The sequence below is a fragment of the Peromyscus maniculatus genome, chromosome 12, assembly GCF_049852395.1.
Source record: "Peromyscus maniculatus bairdii isolate BWxNUB_F1_BW_parent chromosome 12, HU_Pman_BW_mat_3.1, whole genome shotgun sequence".
Lineage (NCBI taxonomy): Eukaryota > Metazoa > Chordata > Mammalia > Rodentia > Cricetidae > Peromyscus > Peromyscus maniculatus.
In genome coordinates this window covers 20,446,151-20,466,364 of record NC_134863.1, presented here as the reverse complement: position 1 = coordinate 20,466,364, position 20,214 = coordinate 20,446,151, and the positions used below count along the sequence as shown (strand labels likewise).

Here is a 20,214-nt window from a genome sequence, read left to right as displayed (position 1 = left end):
TAGAAACTGTGTAGAGAGAGAACTATCACAGAATAATAATAAAGTGTATGAACTAAGGAGTTTCATGTAGATAGATTTATTTCTTTTCTTCAAAGATTAATTATCAGCTGGTTGTAGATTCTTCCCAGACCCTGGGAGGGGACTATTGAGGGGCTGGACTCCTATAGTCCCCGATAACTAAGGCTTTATTCAACTTGTTTATCTTTTCAAAGAACCAATCCTTTGATTGTTTTTTTCCTGTCCTTTATTCTTCATTTTATTGACTTCAGCTCTACTCTTATCATTTATTTTCATCTACTACATTTTGATTTGGCTTATTTTTGTTGAAGTGGTAAACCATTAAGTTATATATTTGAGGTTTCCCTGATTTTTACTAATTCATGTCTACTAGAACTAACTGATGTATCCTAAAAGTTACAATAAATCATGTTTTTATTTTTATTGACTCTAGGAATTTTTTTAATTTCCTCTCTGACTCTTTCAGTGACACATTGATCATTCAAGAGAATATTATTTATCACCCACCCATATGGGTAGCTTTTCTTGATATTGATTTTTAGTTTTATTCTACTGTGATCTTATAAAATTTAAGAAATGTATTTTGTAGCTAGAGTTTTCCTGCCTTGCCCACAGTCAGGACAAATCATTGTCACCTGCCAGTCCCACAGCTGCTCAGACCCAACCAAGTAAACACAGAGACTTATTTTGCTTACAAACCGTATGGCCATGGCAGGCTTCTTGCTAACTGTTCTTATATCTTAAATTAATCCATTTCTATAAATCTATACCTTGCCATGTGGCTTGTGGCTTACCGGCATCTTCACACGCTGCTTGTCAGGGTGGCGGCTGGCAGTGACTCCTTCTGCCTTCCTGTTCTTTCTTTTCTCCTCTCTGTTAGTCCCGTCTATACTTCCTGCCTAGCCATGGGCCAATCAGTATTTTATTTATTGACCAATCAGAGCAACTTGACATACAGACCATCCTACAGCCCAGCCAAGTGCAGACCATCTCAGACACCTGCACTCAGGCCCGTGGTCCTAATCATCCTCTATGCGGACCTGCTGGGTAAAGCCACGAGGAACCCAAGAACGGGCTCCCACAGGACATACAGAACATCCCACAGCAGTATTTTATTTTTGTTTTTTAAGATTTGCTGTGTAGCACAAAATATGATCTGTTTTTGAGAAAGTTCCACAGGCTTCTGACAACAGTGCATATTCACAGCTGATAGGTAGGATATTCTGCAGATATCTTTTCAATCAATCCATTTGATATGTTTGATTTACAGTACAGTCAAACAATGAGCTTTCTTTGTAAATTTTTCTGGACTGGGTGTTTTATTTGATGAGAGTAGGGAATTGAATCAATGCAGTATTATTGTATGCGGCCCCATCTGTTTTATGAAATTAGATGCCTCAACACTGAACCTATATCTTTAAATTTTCTCACCTTCTTAAGGATATTTTCTTTTAGTAGCGTGTAGTGACCTCTTTTATCTCTTGTTACTAATTTGTTTTGAAATCTACTTTATCAGATGTAAGACTGGCCAATTCTGCCTGTTTTCTGCATCCTCTTGATGTAGGGTTTATAGTCTTCTATTCTTTGATTTTCAGCTTTTCTGTGTGTTTACCAGTGAAATGTGTTTCTCGCAACCAGCAAATGGTTCTTGTGTTCTGATTCAGTCATCTGGTGTATGCCTTTTAATTAGAGATTTGAGACCACTAATATTCAGGACTATTATTGAGATATACTTTCTATTTCCTGTAGTTTTATTTATTCTTTTTCTAGTTGAAAACTGTTTGGTATTTTCATGAGACGTTGGGGCTTGCTGATTTGTTCAGCTGGGTGTGTTTGACTCTTTCCTAATTTTTATCTATTTATCTGTTCTTCCCATGGAATTTTCCCTTTCTTGTGCTATCATGTTGTGACTATCGTCCTCCTCTGGATATAGAATTCTTATAAATATCATCTGTAATTCTGGCTAAGTGGCTATGAAATGTCTTAGTTTCTTCCTATCTTGGGATGTCTTTATTTCTTCTTTAAGTTAAAAAGTAATTATACTGTATATAAAAATTTTGGTTGGATATTTTTATACTTCAGGGCTTTACATACTTCCTTCCCTGCTTTCCTTGCTTCGGGGCTTTCTGCTGAAAAGTTTGATGCTATTCTGAAAGTTCTGCTATTACAAGTAAGTTGTGATTTCCCTCTTGCAACTTTTAACGTTGTTTCTTTCTTCTGTTGTTTTAACATTTTAATAACAATCTATCTTGAGGTTGTTAGGGTCCACAAGAAAGCCCATAAAAGACCACCAGTCCTGTATGCAATCAACAAGAGTGTTTATTAAAAATTACCAATATGTTGGGGTCTAACTCTCTGACAAAGTGGCAATTGGGCACAGCATTTACATTCCCATTAAGGGCAGAAAGTGAAAGAGCTATTAATAGGATAAGGTAGGTATTTAAAGAGGATTAAGATTAGAGACATCAGTAATTAAGAAGTGAAAATAAGAGGAAGTGAAGTAGAAATAAATAAAGCACATAGGCTTAAGCTTTGGGAAATAAGAGAGATGGGATGGAGTAAGTGCCAATAAAGAATAATTATAAATCTTAATCAAGTGACATGAAAACCAAGACAAAAAATTAGCAAAGCTAAAAATCAAAACAGTATACTAGTAGTCGATACTTTTCCTTGCTGGGCTGAATGTGGACTCCCCTCCCCCTAGGTTGTCTTTGAAGCTCTGCTGGTGGGAAAGCAGCTGTTACTTGTCTGCTGCTCAAACAGCTTGGAGGGGAACGGCTGTATGCAGTGTGCTTTCGGTGGTGTCTCTTCCCCGTTCCATTGAATTCCTGTGTGGACATGACTTGAACGCTGTTCCCTGATGCTTAGAATGAGCATGTCCGGCCCTCAGCATGAAGTGTCCGCCTGGCTGCTCTCCTTCCTCTTTGCTGTACCGGTTGGTCACACGTTCTGCTCTATACTTCCGTGTCTACGATAGGGGCACACACATGCTTGTATTTTCTTTTGCAGTTGGACAGTCTTCTGTTTCCCAGAGGTTAGGGTACTTTTCTGCCAGTGTCCACAGTCGGCACAAGTTTGTGTTCAAGTCAGTGCTGTTTCATTGTTCACAGATGTTGAGGGCAGTCCGACACTTAGTGGAGAGAGTGGGCTTTTGGATTAGGAAGTGTAATGGTGCTGAATAATCTGATTGCCCTGGAGGAGCAGCTTGCTTGTAGTGCTCTAGTTTGCTTTCTGTGACCATAATAAAAATATCCAGGACAACCCAGAGCCCCCAGGATAGAACCAAACACAACTGGTTAAAAAGAAATCAATGAAGTGATTAGTAGTGATATTTGGCTATACTCATAGATGGGTGTCTAGCCCAAATGTCATCAGAGAGGCGTCATCCAGCAACTGATGGGAGCAGATGCAGAAAACCCCAGCCAAACGCTAGGCGGAGCCAGGGGAACCCTGCAGAAGACAGGGAGGAAGGATTGTTGGAGCCAGAGGTCAAGGATCAACTAAGCAGGGCTCATAGGAGCTCACAGGGACTGCAGTGACAAACATGGACCCTGTATGGGTCTGGACTAGCTCCTCTGCATATATGTTACAGTTGTGTAGCTTGGTGTTCTTGTGGGACTCCCAACAGTGGGAGTGGAGGGTGTTTCTGACTCTTTTGCTTGTTTGGGGGACCCTTTTCTTCCTATGGAATTGCCTAGTCCAGGCTTAATAGGAAGGTTTGTGTCTAGTCTTATTGTAACTTGTTATGCCATGTTAGGTGGATATCCCTGGGAGGTCTGTTCTCTCTCTCTCTCTCTCTCTCTCTCTCTCTCTCTCTCTCTCTCTCTCTGAAGGGAAATGGAAGAAGAATGGATCTGGGGGAGAAGGGAGATAGGAGAGGGACTGGGAGAAGTCGGGGGAAGAAACACTGTGATCAGGATGTAATGTATGAGAGAAGAATAAAAAAAATAATACTTGACAAAAAAACAACTTAGTGGGGCAAGAAGTTTATTTCAGCTTAAAATTCTAGGTTACAGTCTATCATTGTGGGGAAGTCAAGACAGGAGCTTCAGACAGCTGGTCACCTCACATCCACAATCGAGAGCAGAGAGAAATGAATGCACGCATGCTCTCTTGCTTGCTTGTTTGTATTCTCCTTGGTCTCTACCCTGCTGTACAGTTCAGATTCTCCTGCTAAGGGAATGGTGCCACCCACCGTGAGCTGGGTCTTTGTGCATCACTTAATTAAGAAAACCCCTACAGGCATGGCTACAGGCCAACATAATAATTTGTCCCGAGTTGAGACTGTCTTCTCAGATGATTCTAGGTTGTGTCAAATTAATAATTACAGCTAAGTATCATACAGAGTTTCTCTCAGAATCAGATTCTCCTCAGCCCCAGCCTGTGAGGTAGAGAGGCACAGTGTCACCTTCTCCAGCATCTGCTCCTGCAGTACCTATGTTATTATTATGAATAATAATAATAATGTGTGAATCTTGTTTGGATGAATTCTGTTCTTATCCTAACAAGATTTATCAATCTCTGTTTCAAAAAATTCTGCTACAGAATACAACGTGGTATAGGAGTCCATAAATTCATAATTGGGGGAACTGATCTTTAAACAAATTTAAATGTAGTTTTTTATTAGGAATATTCTTTAAAATATTATGATTAATTTTGAATATTCAAGGGATAATATGGCATGTAGCATTCACGAAACCTATTTGACCCTAATTCCTTCCAGATAGGCCAAAGTCTGATACCAGAGTTCCCTAATAACCTTGAAGAAACAGTAGTCTAAATCAGACCCCCAAATGTGGCTAACGAACATTTGCAATGTGGAAATGCAAGTAAGGAACTGAATCGTTAATTGCAGTTGTTTTTAGTTGATTTAAATTTAAGAAGCCACAGTGTCTGGTAGCTACTGTTTCACACAGCAAAGGTTTATACACCAACAAAGATGTTGGATGCTGTGGTGACAGTGAGCATTGCTTTCCACCTGTCCCTGGCTGTGTGGATCCGTAACTAAGACTATTCGTCTCTGGTCTCATCTGTACCTTTGCAATAATAGTGCCTCCTTCACAGACTTGCATGAGCACTGAGATTATGAAGGAAGTTGGGCACTGTAAAGTGGCAAACAAATATAAAGTATTCATGAATAACTCCCTTGATCAGCAACACTATGCTGACCTCCAAAGAAGGGTTTCAAAGACACTTAGAGTAATATATAAAAGGCAGAGAAAGGCTGGGGAGAGGTCTCGGGTAGGAAAGTGCTTGCCTTGCAAACACAAGAATCCAAGTTTGATCTCCAGAACCTGGGTCAAAAGATGGGCATGGCGTTGTAATCCTAGAACTGGGAAGACAGAGACAAGCGGATCTCTGAGTGCTTGTGGCCGAACAGCCTAGCCGAATCAGAGCCCTGGGTTCCAGTGGGAGACCCTGTCTACAGCACATCATAGATACTGCATGCACCTTCCTGCACACTTGGATGCACACATGTGTACACACACACACACACACACACACACACACACACGCACGCACGCACGCGCACACACGCACGCACACGCACACACATATGCACACACACACACACACACATATCTCACAGGAAAACATTTAAGTTGTGGATGAGTGGAAACAAGTGACCACCCAGAGCATGAAGCACAGCCCCCAAGAAGCTGATGCCGATGAATAACGGGAAGTTTGGGCTCTCTAGAAGGCCAATGCTGAAAAAGGGAAACCCACTATAAAAGGAAATTCCCAAAGTCAGTAAGTTGAGAGGAGATTGTTGGCTCCGAAAAAAAAGGTTTTGATGCAAAGACAAGATCATGTCCAGTTCCCTGGATCTTATTGAAGGAAATCGGTGAACTGCCTAAAGAGCAGAGTCCTTCCCAGCGCCAGGGAAACCAATGTAGCGATGACCTGCAGCCATTGTTACTACGTGTCACTTGGATCCTGATCCTAGTGATGTCTCCTGCCACCTGCACTAATGATGTACAAGTTGAGGTCTTGTGTGTGAACATGAATCTTTAATGCCACCTCTGTCAGAACTGTCAAGATGGTCAGCTCCACCTCTAAACACAGCACTTTTCCCTGAGGTATAGTCTGAGTCTGATGGAGCCTTCAGTGAAGTATCCTTGGTTACCTGGGAACCTTCTAAATGTAAAAGCTGAAGGACAATATCCTTACAGATTATTAAGAAAAATATAGTAAACTCCTTCCCCAATATTTTGATATTGGTTTATGCTGATGTCTCTATAATACTGACGTCTAATATTTGGATGCTTTATCCAAGGAATAAAATCCATTTCCAAATGTGCTTTCTAAGTTGGTGGCAGCCAGCTTGCTAGCCTTCTAGCTAACTAAATGGGACTAGGGACACAGGTGTGACATAAAAAACGTGCTCTTGTGTTTATCTCGGGGCACAGCTGCTAACACAGCTGAGCGCTGTTGTGCTGAACAGCACTGAAGAACTGGTCTCCCCTTCCAGTCACTAGACACAGCCATTAGGAAGAGCAGCTACCCACCCCCCCCCCCCCCACACACACACGGCCAGTGCTTCCCCACCCCTTTCTACTTGAATGCAGTCGCAGTATTTTTGACATTTTTACAATAAAGTCCTTATGGTCAGTGAAAACAACAGGAATTTGACAATGACGGTGTTTAAGTCAATATCTGGGAAGAGACGCTACATGAAAAGGGTTTCGAAAATATTAGCACATTGCACACGGAAAACTATTTCTTTTTATTTGTCTCCAAGGAATCTCATAGATGTTTCATTTTATAACAGAACATGGAAGATTGCCAAGTGGCTTCCGGCAAATTTGGCGTGTCAGATTCAAGCCCAGTAATAAAACCAGGACCAAAAGCCAGTCAGGTACGATTTTCTTCCTCAGACCGTGTGTTTCTTTCCCCTGAACACTGGAGAAACAGGTCCGGTGTATGCTTTTACTGTTTAGCTTTCTCCTAATGAATTCCGTAGTTGGTAGGGCCGTGTCTACAGTCCTGACTTCGCTCATTAGTGTTTTCAGCAAACACTCAGTGAGTGTCCTAGCACGCTGGAGCACCAGGCTAGACTTCACAACAAGCCCTGCTGGGTTCGGCATGGGAAGAGCTCGCAGTGGTCGGAAATCAATGGGAGTGCAAGTCAGTGCAGTCCACCCTGCCAAGCGCTGTAATAAAGGCTGGCAAAGGAGCCGTGGGGAGCAGAGCTGGAGAAGAGTAGTGATTCTGGGAAAAAGAAGCATTCCATCACAGAGGATGGCCTGGAGGGAGGTCAGGATTTCTCCAGGCAGCCACCAGGAAGGGGTTTTGAGACCAGATAACGTATTGGGGGAGTCACTCTTGAATAGACCAGAAAAGCATAAGCATTATAGCAGATATAATATGCCATGATGTGGCTGGGCACATTGGAGGCTGTAAATCCTTTTGATTGGCATGCACGCCTCTGCTGGGTACCGCTTGAAGGCTTTGCGGTCTCCTTCCCTCTGACATCCTTGCAGAGTCCCGTGGACACCATCACCATCCTGCGCCAGTTTCCATTTTCCTCGGCCCTACAGAGGATGTCTGTGATTGCCCAGCTGGCTGGTGACCTCCACCTCCACGTCTACATGAAGGGCGCCCCAGAGATGGTGGCCAGCTTCTGCCAGTCTGAAACAGGTACTGATGTTTTTTTTTTTTTTTTCTCTTTCGAGAGGTAAAACCTTTTAAAAGGCCAGACACAAAAAACAGACTTCAGCACCACCACCACAAAGCACAGGACGACGTAAGCTGCCCCAGGATGTGAAAGGAGCTGGTCAGTTAGGAGAAAGTAGCACAGGAGAGCCTGAGAGGCAGGGCGGGAGATTTGAAGGTGCAGAGGTAAACATCTGGCTTTCATACAGCCAGGAAAGTACAGTCATCGTGGGACTACACGGCGGATGTAGAGCAAAACCGTAGAAGGTACATGGGCTGGATGACTAGAGCGGAAACCTGGGGTGAGATTTGAACACTTGACCAGATCTGAAGAATTCTCTCAACTCCCAGGCAAGGGGGACAGGGCTGGCTCTGCTTTTAGGAGCTGAGACAGAGCAATAGGAAGGAGATTGTGTGTGTATGTGTGTACCTATGTATGTCTGTGTATGAGTACACATGTCATGTATGTATGTCTGCATATGTATGCCTGTGTATGTGTGTCTGTCTGTGTGTGTGTGAGTGTGCAGATATGTGTCTGTGTGTGTATGTATGTATGTGTGTGTATGTATGTTTGTGTATGTGTATGTATGTATATATGTCTCTATGTGTCTGTGTGTGTGCATATGTGTGTATGTCAGAGAGAGAGAGAGAGACTGTGGGAGTCATTTCACTCCTTCCACCATGTACCATGTAGGACTCAGAACTTGCACTCTGGTCATCAAGCTTGGAATCTTGTATCTGTTGAGCCATCTCCCCATCCTGGGAAAATTCTTCAATAATTTTTTCTTTTATTGAAAATAGATTTTTTTCTTATAATATATTCTGGTTATATATCCCTCCCTGCCTTCCCTCCCATCCAGATCCATACCCTTCCCGTCTCTTGTTAGAAGTGAACAGGCATCTAAGGAATAAAATAAAACAAGATAAAACAAAAAAACCAAACAAACCACAAACCAGAACAGGATAAAACAAATGGAAAAAGCAAGAGAGGCACATATAAATGCAGAGACCCACATGTGCACACACACACACACACACAGGAATCCCGTAGAAACACAGAACTGGAAGCTATAATATATATGCAAGGGACCTGAAGGTTAAAAAAAAAAGCCCTGACAACATTGTGAGACAAGGACCTGCACAGTATTTGTGTTGGCATCTACTGCTGGGCCTGGGGCCTGCCCTTGAGAGTGATTTGTTTCCCTAGAGAAACTCCTTTGTACAAAACCAGTTTTTCACTTGCAAGTGGTTATCCATGGGACCTAGCCTCTTTAAGGATGGGGGCATGTGTCCACTTCTCCTCTCAGCTCTAGGGGCCCATCTGGTGGTCCAGACCTGTGTGTGCTGTCTCAGTCTGTATGTCCGTCAGTTTTTCTATGTCAGAAGACCTTGTTTCCTTGGTGTCCTCCATTCCCCTGGGCCCTCACACTCTTTACACCTCCTTTTCTGCAGAGGTTTCTGAATCCCGGGGGAGTGATTTAATGGAGACATCCCATTTAGGGCTGAGTGTTCCAGGGTCTCTCACTGTGCAGTGCCTGGCTGTGGGTCTCTGTCTTTGTTCCCATCTGCTCCAGGAGGAAGCTTCTCTGAGGATGGCTGAGCAAGGCACTGATCTATGACTACAACTGAATGTTTGGAGTCATTGGATTGCTGTCTTCCTTTAGCAGAGCAACAGTATTTAGTTTGCCCCAGGTCCATGCCTGTCTAGTCTCAGGTTCTTGGCCGCCCAAGCAGTGTTGAGAATGGGTTCCATCTCCTGGAGTGGGCTTTAAATCAAATCAGATCTTAGTTGGAAATATTTTTAAAAGAGAAATATTTTAGGGGGAAATGATTAGACTAAATTAGATGGTATTAGATGGTTTTCCCAGCAATTTTTATCTTTCTGGTCCAGACTCTGAGATGAGCTGTGTTATTTAATATTCTCCTAAACATATGCACATTCTAAGTGGTGGCCAAATTTATAGAAAATCTGTGCATTCAAATAAATTCACTTGGATGAAACTGGCATTTTTCTCTTGTTTTTCATCTACGTGTTGTGATTAGCCATCAACTGTGCCCAGAATTCTAGATTTCATGGAAGTTTATTCTAACTTCTACATTTAGAGTCTGTTTAGTTTAATCTTAGAAGTCTCCTTTTCCTTTTTTTGTTTTTGTTTGTTTTTTGTTTGTTGGTGTTTGTTTGTTTTTTGAAACAGGGTTTCTCTGTGTGGCTTTGGCTGTCCTGGAACTGGCTCTGTAGACCAGGCTGGCCCCGAACTGGCAGCCTCTGCCTCCCAAGCGCTGGGATTAAAGATGCCCGGCAGAAGTCTCCCTTTCTGTGTCAAGGATGAAGGACTTGCCTATCGTGCACAGGATCTGTGTCTGATTCCCAGAAAGGGAAAAAAAGACCTCCATTCCTGCTTTTGATCTTCCTCATAAACCCCATTAACAACGTCTCAAACAGGTTGTAGAGTGTATTAGGCTTTATTTGCTTCTGCTTTCAGCCATTGTAGACTTCAGTGAGAATCTCCCTGTTGCACTTGCTTTCTCAGGAAGAGTCCAGCCTCCAATCTGCTGTGCTTATCTCCACAAAAGCCTGTACAATTCTTCCTCTTGTCTTGACCTTTGATCTCTCACCTCCCTCTTCTATAAAGAAACGAGGGGTGGAAGCGTCCTTGAGATTTGGTCCCTGTCTTTGGAAACATTTTAGAAATATGCAAAGTCTGAGATAAATGGGAACTGAAGGTCCAGTCATCGCTCATGTTGGAGGTGGAAACCAAGGTGCGGAAGAGAAGCTTAATAGGTTGAACTCAGAAAGTGAATTGGGTATAGAATGGAGAAAAAAACTTAGTTACTTCACCAGCTAAGTGTTGTATGTCAGCTCTCATCTGACACTCTCCCATAGGCACATTAGACGCCACAAAGAATTTATAAATACAAAAACATAGTTGCGCCAAAATGTGTAAGTGCTGCATTGTGTCAACAGTCTTGTTATGCAGGGATGCGGGCTGGGGCCATGGCTCAGGGGGTACAGCCCTGGCTGGACAAGCTTACAAGACTTACTGGCCGTGTTTGGATCCCTAGAACTGACTTTTAAAAGCTAGATGTGTAACATCTGCATCTGTAACCTTGGTGAGCACCTGCCGGGAGATGGGAGCCAGAACCAGCTTGCCAGATGGCCAGCCTGGTCTGTGCAGCAGTAAACAAAAGGAGAGATGCTATCTCAAAACAATGAGAAAAGTGAAGGCTCAAAGTTGTCCTCTGACATCCACACATGCACAGTGGCACACACATGCCTGTACACACTCATACACACACACACACTATATATATATATATATATATATATATATATATATATATACATATATATATTATGTATGTATAAATGGTCAAATATTTCTGTAAAGAGTCACTCAGTGCATATTTCAGTCCTTTCTGGCCACATAGTATCTGTATCAGCTAACCAACTTGGCCACTGTGGCCACAAAACAATCATGGATAATAAACAAGTGAGTGGACATAGCTTAAAACTTTATTGACAAGAGAAAACAGTGCATCAAATGTAGCCTGAACATTATCAACCCTGATCCAGAAGATTGGCTATTTTTCTGAATTCATTCTAGAACACACAGTCATGAGGTCTGTCCTTGGTGAAGCCAATCAGTATATTTGACACTGATCGACTCATCTTGGTCATCTTCAGGGAGCTGCTATAACAAAATACCTCAGGCTGGGTGGCTTAAATGACAGAAGTCTGTCTATCTTTCATCATTTTGGAAGCAGGGCTGTCCAAGGTTAAGGTGCGGATAATTTGGCTCCTTGTGAGGGCTAGCCTCCTGGCTTGTGAATGTGTGCTTTGCTGCTCCTGGTAAGGAGAGAACATCTCTGTACCTTAATCCTACTCATGAAAGTTCACTTTCATGACTTAATTATTTTCCAACGGCCTGTATACAAATACAGCCATATTTGGGATTAGGTTTTAACATAGTTTGGGACACAGAATCAGGACATAGCCCAGCTGATGAACAGCACAATTTTACCATTTTTTTTTTCCTCATCAGAGTAATGTGAAGCTGTTGCTGGCCTCTGTCTGAAGCTCCATGTTTTCTAGTAAAGCATTTTTACAAAGTGAAAGTGGAAAGATGGGAATACACCTGCAGTCGCTCAGGTGCTGGGTAGGTACTTCCTTGTGCTCTTACATTTCCCTCTCCCCTCCTCCTCACAGTGCCCAAGAATTTCCCGCAGGAGCTGAGGAAATACACAGTACAAGGCTTCCGTGTCATCGCCCTTGCCCATAAGACCCTGAAGATGGAGAAGCTTTTGGATGTAGAACGTTTGGAAAGGTATGCCACGGGAAATCCAGACCAGGGGGACGGTCTTCATCCAAGAAGGGAGGAAGCCCTGGAGATGGGCTGACGACTGCTCCCATCACTAGGAAGTTCTTGGACAGAGATCTCTTCTCATCTAGTCCTCGGCTTGGAGATGGGCAACTTGGGTAGGACATGCTCAGGTCACATGGTGGTTTGTGACAGAGCAAATACGGCAGCTGAGATTTCCCAGACTCCACATCGAAGCTCTGCCCTGCCCTGCATAGCATTCATCTTAGTCTTGGGTTTTTGTTCCCCTCACAATGACAAAATCTCATCCCCCATGGACCTAGGTGTCTCTCAGAGACCTCTCTCAGAGAACACAGCTGATAATTTGGAAGGTTTCCAGAATCCCCCCCCCATTTTTTTTTTCTGGAATTTCTCAGATCTGGGCTTTTTATTTCCCTCAGATCTGGGAGGGATGTAGTGAATGCCAATTGGATTCCATATAGGAAATAAAACTCAATATTTTTAGTTACATTAAAGGGATGAATTGGCCTCATTAGAGGATAATCTATATACTGTATTCTTCCACCTTTCAGAGGTTCATTTTAAGTGATCTACAGTAAAAGAATAGGCAAACTAAATAAATGATAGCCTATGTAGTCCATATATTTGATGTATTAAATTTATATTTCTAATTCAGAGATTCTCATTCCTATATAATTGGCTCTATTGTATAAGGTACCAATGTATTTGGTTCATTGTTACTATCTGCAACCTGTCTTTCTAAGATAATTGGTGCCTTACATGGTACCTGTTTGTACATGTACAAAATGTAGGATTGGGTTATCTCCAAGGAGCTTTTCAGATGAGAGATTTTTGTCTTTGAAATAGAATCATAGAGCTCACTCAAATATATGAGTGACATCCTCAGCTTTAACATTCCAGATGTTGGCTAGGCTTGAGCAATGTTAAAGATCCATAACATATGGGATGTAATAATTTTTCATACATGAATTTGAGTAATAGTGTTAAGGTCGTGAGGTGAACCAGAGATTTACATAGCCAGTGATAGAATGTAGACAGCCCAGCTGTGACATACAAGCACAGCTGTATTCTCATTTAAGAGCCAGTAGGGAGATACACATTATTAGAAATACAAAATAAAAAAGTAAACTATGCTATCTTCCCACCCATTACAAGTTTTCCCAGGAGATATCAGGAGTCTACAATGTTTGTTGTTATGTAGTTGTTTTTACAGGGTAAAATAACATTGTTTTGATTTTTATTAGGATAAAACTATATTTAACAGTTTTTTTCCAATTAGGAAAAATTAAAGGTTCTTGAAAACTAGAGTCACCAAAGGAAGCTGAGAGTTATTTTTGAGATAACTTAGAAATCACCCAACACTGAATTACAAAAGAAATGCTTCCTTAAGACCTATCCCTTTCTTGATTGAGTAAATGTCTATTAACTTCTTGTCTGTGTCAGATATTCAGGAACTACAGAAACGAATAAAATTAACTCCTTGACCCCAAGAATTTCATATCTCAATTGAGGAAATGGATAGTAAAATACATCTGTAATATGTTATCTTATTGGTGGTTCTTAAATATCTTTGAGGGGAAGAATGAATTAGCTGGAAAGATCCCTGAAAAACACACACCACCGTTTCACCTAAAGAGGTCAAAGATGTCGTCGGAGGAGAGATGTTTAAACAAAGATGTGAGTTAAACAAGAGCAAGCAAGCCTCCACAGAGGCTGGGCATTAAAGGATGAGGCAGTGGGTGCAATCGCTGATGGTGTGGTACAACAGCAAGAGCCCAGGTGCCCAGAGAACTGATTGAGGGGATGAACTCAATAGAAACAAGAGCACCCCTTTATTCTTGCCATTGTGCACATCGCTTGGTGTCATATCCATAAAATTGTTGCTGAGGGTGATCTCAAGAAGATGGCCCCTTGGGATTTCATCTTGGAGTTTCAGTTCTCAGTCTCATGTTGACGTCTTTGGTAAATTTCCAGTTGATCTTGGCATACTGTATTGATTACCTTTGCATTGCTCTGACCCAATACTTGACAGAGCAATTTGAGGGAAGAAGAGCTTATTCCGGCTCTCAGTTTCAGAGGGATTTTAGACAGTCATGGCAGGGAAGGCAGAGGAGACTACCTCTGTCTGCTGTGCTGGAGTGGGACACAGGATCACATGGCAGCCAGCCAGGAAGCAAAGAGCACAGGACTGAACCAGGCCTGTCCCCAGCAACCTTCTTTAATAAGAAAATATGATTCAAAGTTTATAACGAGCATAACTTCATAATAAAAAAAAACCCAGTAAGTATGGTTTTTTTAAAGGAGCCAAGGGCGCAAGTATATACTTGTCCAAGACATTTGATACACATGGACATAAAGTGCATAAAAAGGCATCAGAATTCAGTCAGTGAGATGGAAATCCAAACCACAGTGAGATCATTGCATGCCTAGGAAGATGGCTGATTAGGGACTGAAGGGATGGCTCAAAGGTTAAGCTTTCCTGCTCTCTTGAGGGATCAGATCCCAACACTACATGGCCTCTCACAACCATCCATAACTCTAGTTCCAGGGGATCTGACACCATCTTCTGACTTTCCTGGCATCAGGCACATGTTGTGCACATACCTACATGTGGGCAAAAGTTCACACACATAAAATAATAATAAGTGAATCTTTAAAAAAGATGGCTGACTGAAGTGTTATGAGGGTGTGGGGGTGCTGGAACCTAGCACACTGTTAATGGGAGTGGAAAATTATGTAACTGCTATGGAAAACAGAGCACAGGTTCAGAAATGAGTTACAAAGATGATGGATTTATAAACCAGCACCCCCTAATCCTATGTCTGCACACAAAAGAATTGAAGCCTGGATCTCAAGGGGACACCTAACATCCCACATTCTTTGCAGTATTGTTTATGATAGCCACAATATGGAAACAATGTAACTGTCCATCAATGAATTAATAAAGAAAATATAGTATATACACACAATGGGATATCATTTAGCCATTCAAAAGAAGGGAATTCAGGGAGCCATGAGTTACTGTGCAGATATGGCCAAGTCCAAGAACCATACCACACACAACCAATCCTGAAAAGGGCACAGAAATGGAATTAAGAAACCCCAGTTACAAAGAGGTAAATTGCTTAAGGGGGTCGACGCCAAGTTCCTGAGTAACATGGGCTTTGCCAAGCACAGCATGAAAGGCCTGAAGGAGATGCAGGCAGATGTGAAGGCAATGAGTTCACGAGCAGAGAACAGTAAGGCTTTTGTGGAGCCCAAGGTGCCTAAGCCCAAGATGCTAAAGGTTCCCAACCACAGACTGAGCCGTCTTGCTTTGGTGGCTCACCCCCAGCTCGAGAAGTAGATTCGAGGCTGCATGGCCAAGGGTCACAGGTGCTGCCCACTAAAGCCCAAGACTCCAACCAAAGCAAAGGCCACAGCTCCAGCTCAGGCCCAAGCTTCAGTTCCAGCTTAGGATCCCAAAGGTGTTCAGGCCCCTGTGAAGGCCCCATAGAAAAGGCTCCTATCTTTCAACGTGAAGACAGATGGATTAGTGAGATACACCTATAGACTATTTGCAGATGGTCAGTGGCCTCTGCTATTTTTTAAAAATAAACTCTAGGGAAGATTTGGGGGGGAAGTGGGCGTGGTGTGGAGAAGAAGGTTGGAATCCTGCCATCTGAGGCAATATGTCTTAGCATGGAAGACAAGATGCCCACTGAAATATACCTGTCAGAGGAAGAGGACGAATAGCACCTGATCCCACTTATACCAAGTACCTGAAAGAGGCTCCTAGATTGAGTAAAGTGGTTCATCCAAGGCTTGGAGGAGAGGGAAGGTCAATGGCTGAAAGTTTTAGTTCCAAAAGGTCATGAGTTCTGGAGATCTGCTCTGCTGCACGCTGCCTCATGTTAACAGTAGTGTGTTGCACATTTACAATTTTGCTAGAAGAGGGTATCTCAAATGTTCTTGTCCCAAAAAAGGGACAGAACTGGGAGTGGAGGACATCTCTGGAGGTGACTGGAATATCTCCTCTTTTGATGAGGGTGATGGTTATATAGGTGGGTATGGGTTTGAACTTATAAACTTGTGTGCTTTAATATGTCCAGGTTTTGTAAAACAATTCCTCCTCCTCCTCCTCCTCCTCCTCCTCCTCCTCCTCCTCCTCCTCCTCCTCCTCCTCCTCTTCTTCTGTAATTCACTTGGGATCAAACAAACAACAGACAGCAGTACTGGGGATCTGATTTATGAGGGAAGGGGTATGCCTTGGACTCCAGGCAACTCTAAGGCATTCAAGCCTCTTTTTTTTTTTTAATTATTATTTTGGTTTTTCTCTGTGTAGCTTTGGAGCCTCTCCTGGATCTCGCTCTGTAGCCCAGGCTGGCCTCGAACTCACCAAGATCCGCCTGCCTCTGCCTCCTGAGTGCTGGGATTAAAAGCTGCCCTACCACCACCTGTCCTAAATGTACAATAAAATAATGGAATAAATAAGAAATTAAAAACAGACACAGAGAAAAACATTCCCAGAGAAATAAAAGGAAGCCAGGTGTGGTGGGGCATGCCTTTAATCCTAGCACTTGGGAAGCATAGGAAGCTGGATCTCTGAGTTAAAACAAAACAAAACAAAACAAAACAAACAAACAAACAAACAAAAAACAGGACAGTAAATTCTAAACATTGAGAAACACAGCCTCAAATAAAATAAAATGAAATATAAAAAATATAAAACAATTCCACTTCCATGATGCTGTTAAAATAAAGCACTTTATGGATCTAGCAAAAACAAGCAAAGAGGCTGGACAGACAGCTCAGTGGAGAACGTGCTTGCCACACAAGCGTGAGGACCTGAGTTCGGTCCTCAGCACCCACATAAAAAGTCCTATTCATCTGTAATCCCAACACTGATGAAGCAAACTAGACAGATCCCTGAGCATCACTGACTTAGCGTTAGGGGCAAGCCCCAACATCCAGTGAGAGGTTTTATCACCAAAGAAAACTAAGGCAGAAAAAGCCTGCACATTTGCCCACACATACACCCACACACAAGTGAACACATGTACACTCACACATACACAATAAACAGAGTACACTCGCACACCTACATGCACACATGCATACACATAAACAATAAGCAGAATTAACTGGTGAGTTTTCAGTTCTCATTAGTAAGAAAATTTTAATTAATTTTATGCCCAAGTTAAATACAGTTTAGTGCTTAAAGTGTACAGTCTGAACATAAGATACTGTGGTAGCGATGACATTCATGCAGAATGCTCCCAGTGACTGGTGACTGTCAAACAAAAAAAATTTTTTTTAAATATAAGGTCAAGGGAAAAATATTGAAAGATTTTGGAGATTAAAAACTTTACATAGTTAACAATTAAAAACAAGAATGAGAAGAAAAGAACACCATTTTTAAGATGTAGGTGGAAACTAGAAGTGATTGTTTTGGGGGAAGAGATAAAGGGTGGTATGGGGACAGGACCACTGACTTTCATTATAAGCTGCTGGTTCTTTTCTTTTTTAATGTGTGTACATTAATAAAATGTAGATCGAGGTTCTGAGGAAAAGAACTAAATCAGCCATGAGCACCACACTGCTACCCCTGAAAATCTTGATTTTTCTCCTGAATCCTAAGGGAGACAGTGGAGTCCGAGTTGGCATTTCTGGGACTTCTCATCATGGAGAATCGCTTGAAGAAAGAAACAAAGCCCGTGTTGAAGGAGCTGAGTGAGGCCCACATCAGGACTGTGATGATTACAGGTACGTGGGGTTCCGGAGCCCAGCAAGGAGCACGCTGAAAAGAAGTGTGACCTGAGCAAGTCCATGGGACTGAGGTCGAGGAGACCTGTGCTGCATGGCCCTGCCTCCCTGGCAGTACATGCAAGCAGGAGCAGCATTTTTTTTTTTGAGGCAGTGACTGGATCCTATTCTCTGCACATTACCGCTCATCCTATTCAGGGTTCTATGAGTAGAAATATTTGTACACAGGCTGGAGCCATGACTCAGTCAGTTAAGGGCTTGTTATGCAAGCGGAGCTGAGTTCAGAGAGCCAGCTGCCATGTGAAAAAAAAGAACAAAGCGAGGTGACTCAGGCCTGAATCTCTGTGCTGGGAGGTGGAGACAGGAGGAGAATGCTGGGGGTTTGCTGGGCAGATCAAGGAGTTCTTGGTTCAGTGGGAGACTCTGTTATAAAAGAAAAAAGAAAACAAAATGGAGCATGGTTAAGGAAGACCCTTCTGACCTCATATATGAACACACACACACACACACACACACACACACACACACACACACACACACACACACACACACAGGGAGAGAGAGACAGAGAGAGAGAGAGAGAGACAGAGAGAGAGAGAGAGAGAGAGAGAGAGAGAGAGAGAGAGAGAGAGAGAGAGAGAGAGAGAGAGCAGTTTTACACATGGGACAGATGGCCAGGCATCGTGCGTGGTAAGCAAACCCAAGTGTCACCCGGTCCTCAGTGTTTCCTCTTGTGGTTAGTACATCCTTAGGACACACTGTGATTTCAGCCTGGAGCCATGTGTTCACCACTGAGAGCTATCTGTTATCTCGATATTAGTCATAAAGAGCTCTCACATGTCTTCGTTCCTTTATGCGTGGTTTGGAAATACACAGTGGGAGAGATGTTGAACTAGGTGTTTGCTCACTAAAGGCATACACTTGGGTAGGAGGAAAGGTAGTTATGAAACAGCAAAGAAAACACTAAATATATTCAGTGAGCAGCAACAAAGGGAAGGAGAGACATCTTCGCTCTGGTGGCTGATAGGGTTGTCCTTAAAGTCTCTTTGTCATCTAGGTGACAATCTTCAAACTGCCATCACTGTGGCTAAGAATTCCGAAATGATTCCTATGGGCAGCCAGGTCATCATTATCGAGGCTAATGAGCCAGGAGACCTTCTTCCTGCCTCTGTGACCTGGCAGCTGGTGGGGACCCAAGAGCCCGGCTCTGCAAAGAAGGTAAGCAGATGTTCAAAGACCCCTGGCTGGGCCTGGGTTTGTGGAGCACAGCCCTGGCATGGCATAACCATCTGAGTCCTGGAAGTTATCATAGTCACAATCCCTCAGGTGTGTGCCGTGTGTCTCGAGTGCGACACCATGCAAAGTGTTTCCAGTGATGTTTTGCAAACCCTGCCTTACATGATCACCTGGGGAGTTTGCAAACTCCCTTCCTACCGCAGGCTGCAGCAATTGAGTCAGAGTCCCTGCATAGGAAGGAAATAACTGGCGAGCCACACTGAGAGCCACATGGCAGACACCAGATCAGGGTTTCTGATTCCACACATACATCCACATGGCATGGCACCTTGCCGGAAAGCTGACCAAGGTAGAGCTTTCCAGAAAGCAAGCTTCCTGTTGGCTTGTCTGAGAAAAACTCTCCCATGTGAGAAGGACCATGGCCCGACACTCGCTTTTGTGTCACTCCAAAGCATGGTCCTTCCAGCAAGGAATTACAGAGATGCTTCTTGGTTCCAGGCTGAACAGCTTCTGACATTGTTACCTAGACAGGGGACTTGGGTGCAGCCCACAGACTGACACATAAAGAGTGGCCCTGGGTCATGGAGATGGGTTAATCTGACATAACCTCCACTCCCGGACGCTATGAAAGATGGCGGTTCTCTCTGGCACCTTCTACGGCTCTCTAGTAGTCATTTCATTGGGAACCTGCTTGCTTCATACAGCGTCTGCATCTCACTGTGCTACAGAACGCTGGGCCTTCACTAATTTAACAACCAGCCTGTCTGTGCTCACATCCATGAGATTAATACCTCATCTGAGGTCCAGCCTCAGTTACATCATAGCCTCAGCCTGTCTCCTCACCTCGGGCACTTCCCCTATCTTCCTATAAGCCAAGGGATTCCTGTCTTGTTTTAGTGGTTTGTGGTTGCCAGGCAAGAGGAGGGTGGGTTCCCCTCCTGTCGATTCTGTGCAGGAGTTCCCTCCTCCCCCTGCTAAACACAATGTTATCTCTGATATGTATGTCTCTAATGAATAAAATATTTGCACCTCCTGTATGTTTAAGTCCGGTCCTATGGAAAGGTAAAGCCTGCCGATAAATCTTGGGAGAAGCCATTGTCAGGGACTGCCGGGAGGAGCCGATTGTCATCATCAAACGCGTCGTCTTGTGCTGTCAGCCAGGATGGAGCACAGTCGAGGGGGGACCTACAAGTGGCCGGGAGGGAAGGGTCTTGGAACG

The 20,214-nt window shown here is 43.2% G+C and overlaps 1 protein-coding gene across 4 annotated transcripts in view; it reads left to right on the top strand.

Moving 5' to 3' along the window:
- Atp13a5 (ATPase 13A5) overlaps window positions 1–20,214 on the top strand; it is a 128,009-nt gene that overhangs the window by 68,257 nt on the left and 39,538 nt on the right. For all 4 annotated transcript variants that reach the window (XM_076548668.1, XM_042259124.2, XM_076548666.1 and 1 more), the window contains 5 exons: window positions 6,791–6,877; window positions 7,503–7,659; window positions 11,882–11,999; window positions 17,635–17,759; window positions 18,817–18,977. In XM_076548668.1, the coding sequence (XP_076404783.1) occupies window positions 6,791–6,877; window positions 7,503–7,659; window positions 11,882–11,999; window positions 17,635–17,759; window positions 18,817–18,977 (648 nt within the window). The remainder of the gene's footprint in view (window positions 1–6,790; window positions 6,878–7,502; window positions 7,660–11,881; window positions 12,000–17,634; window positions 17,760–18,816; window positions 18,978–20,214) is intronic.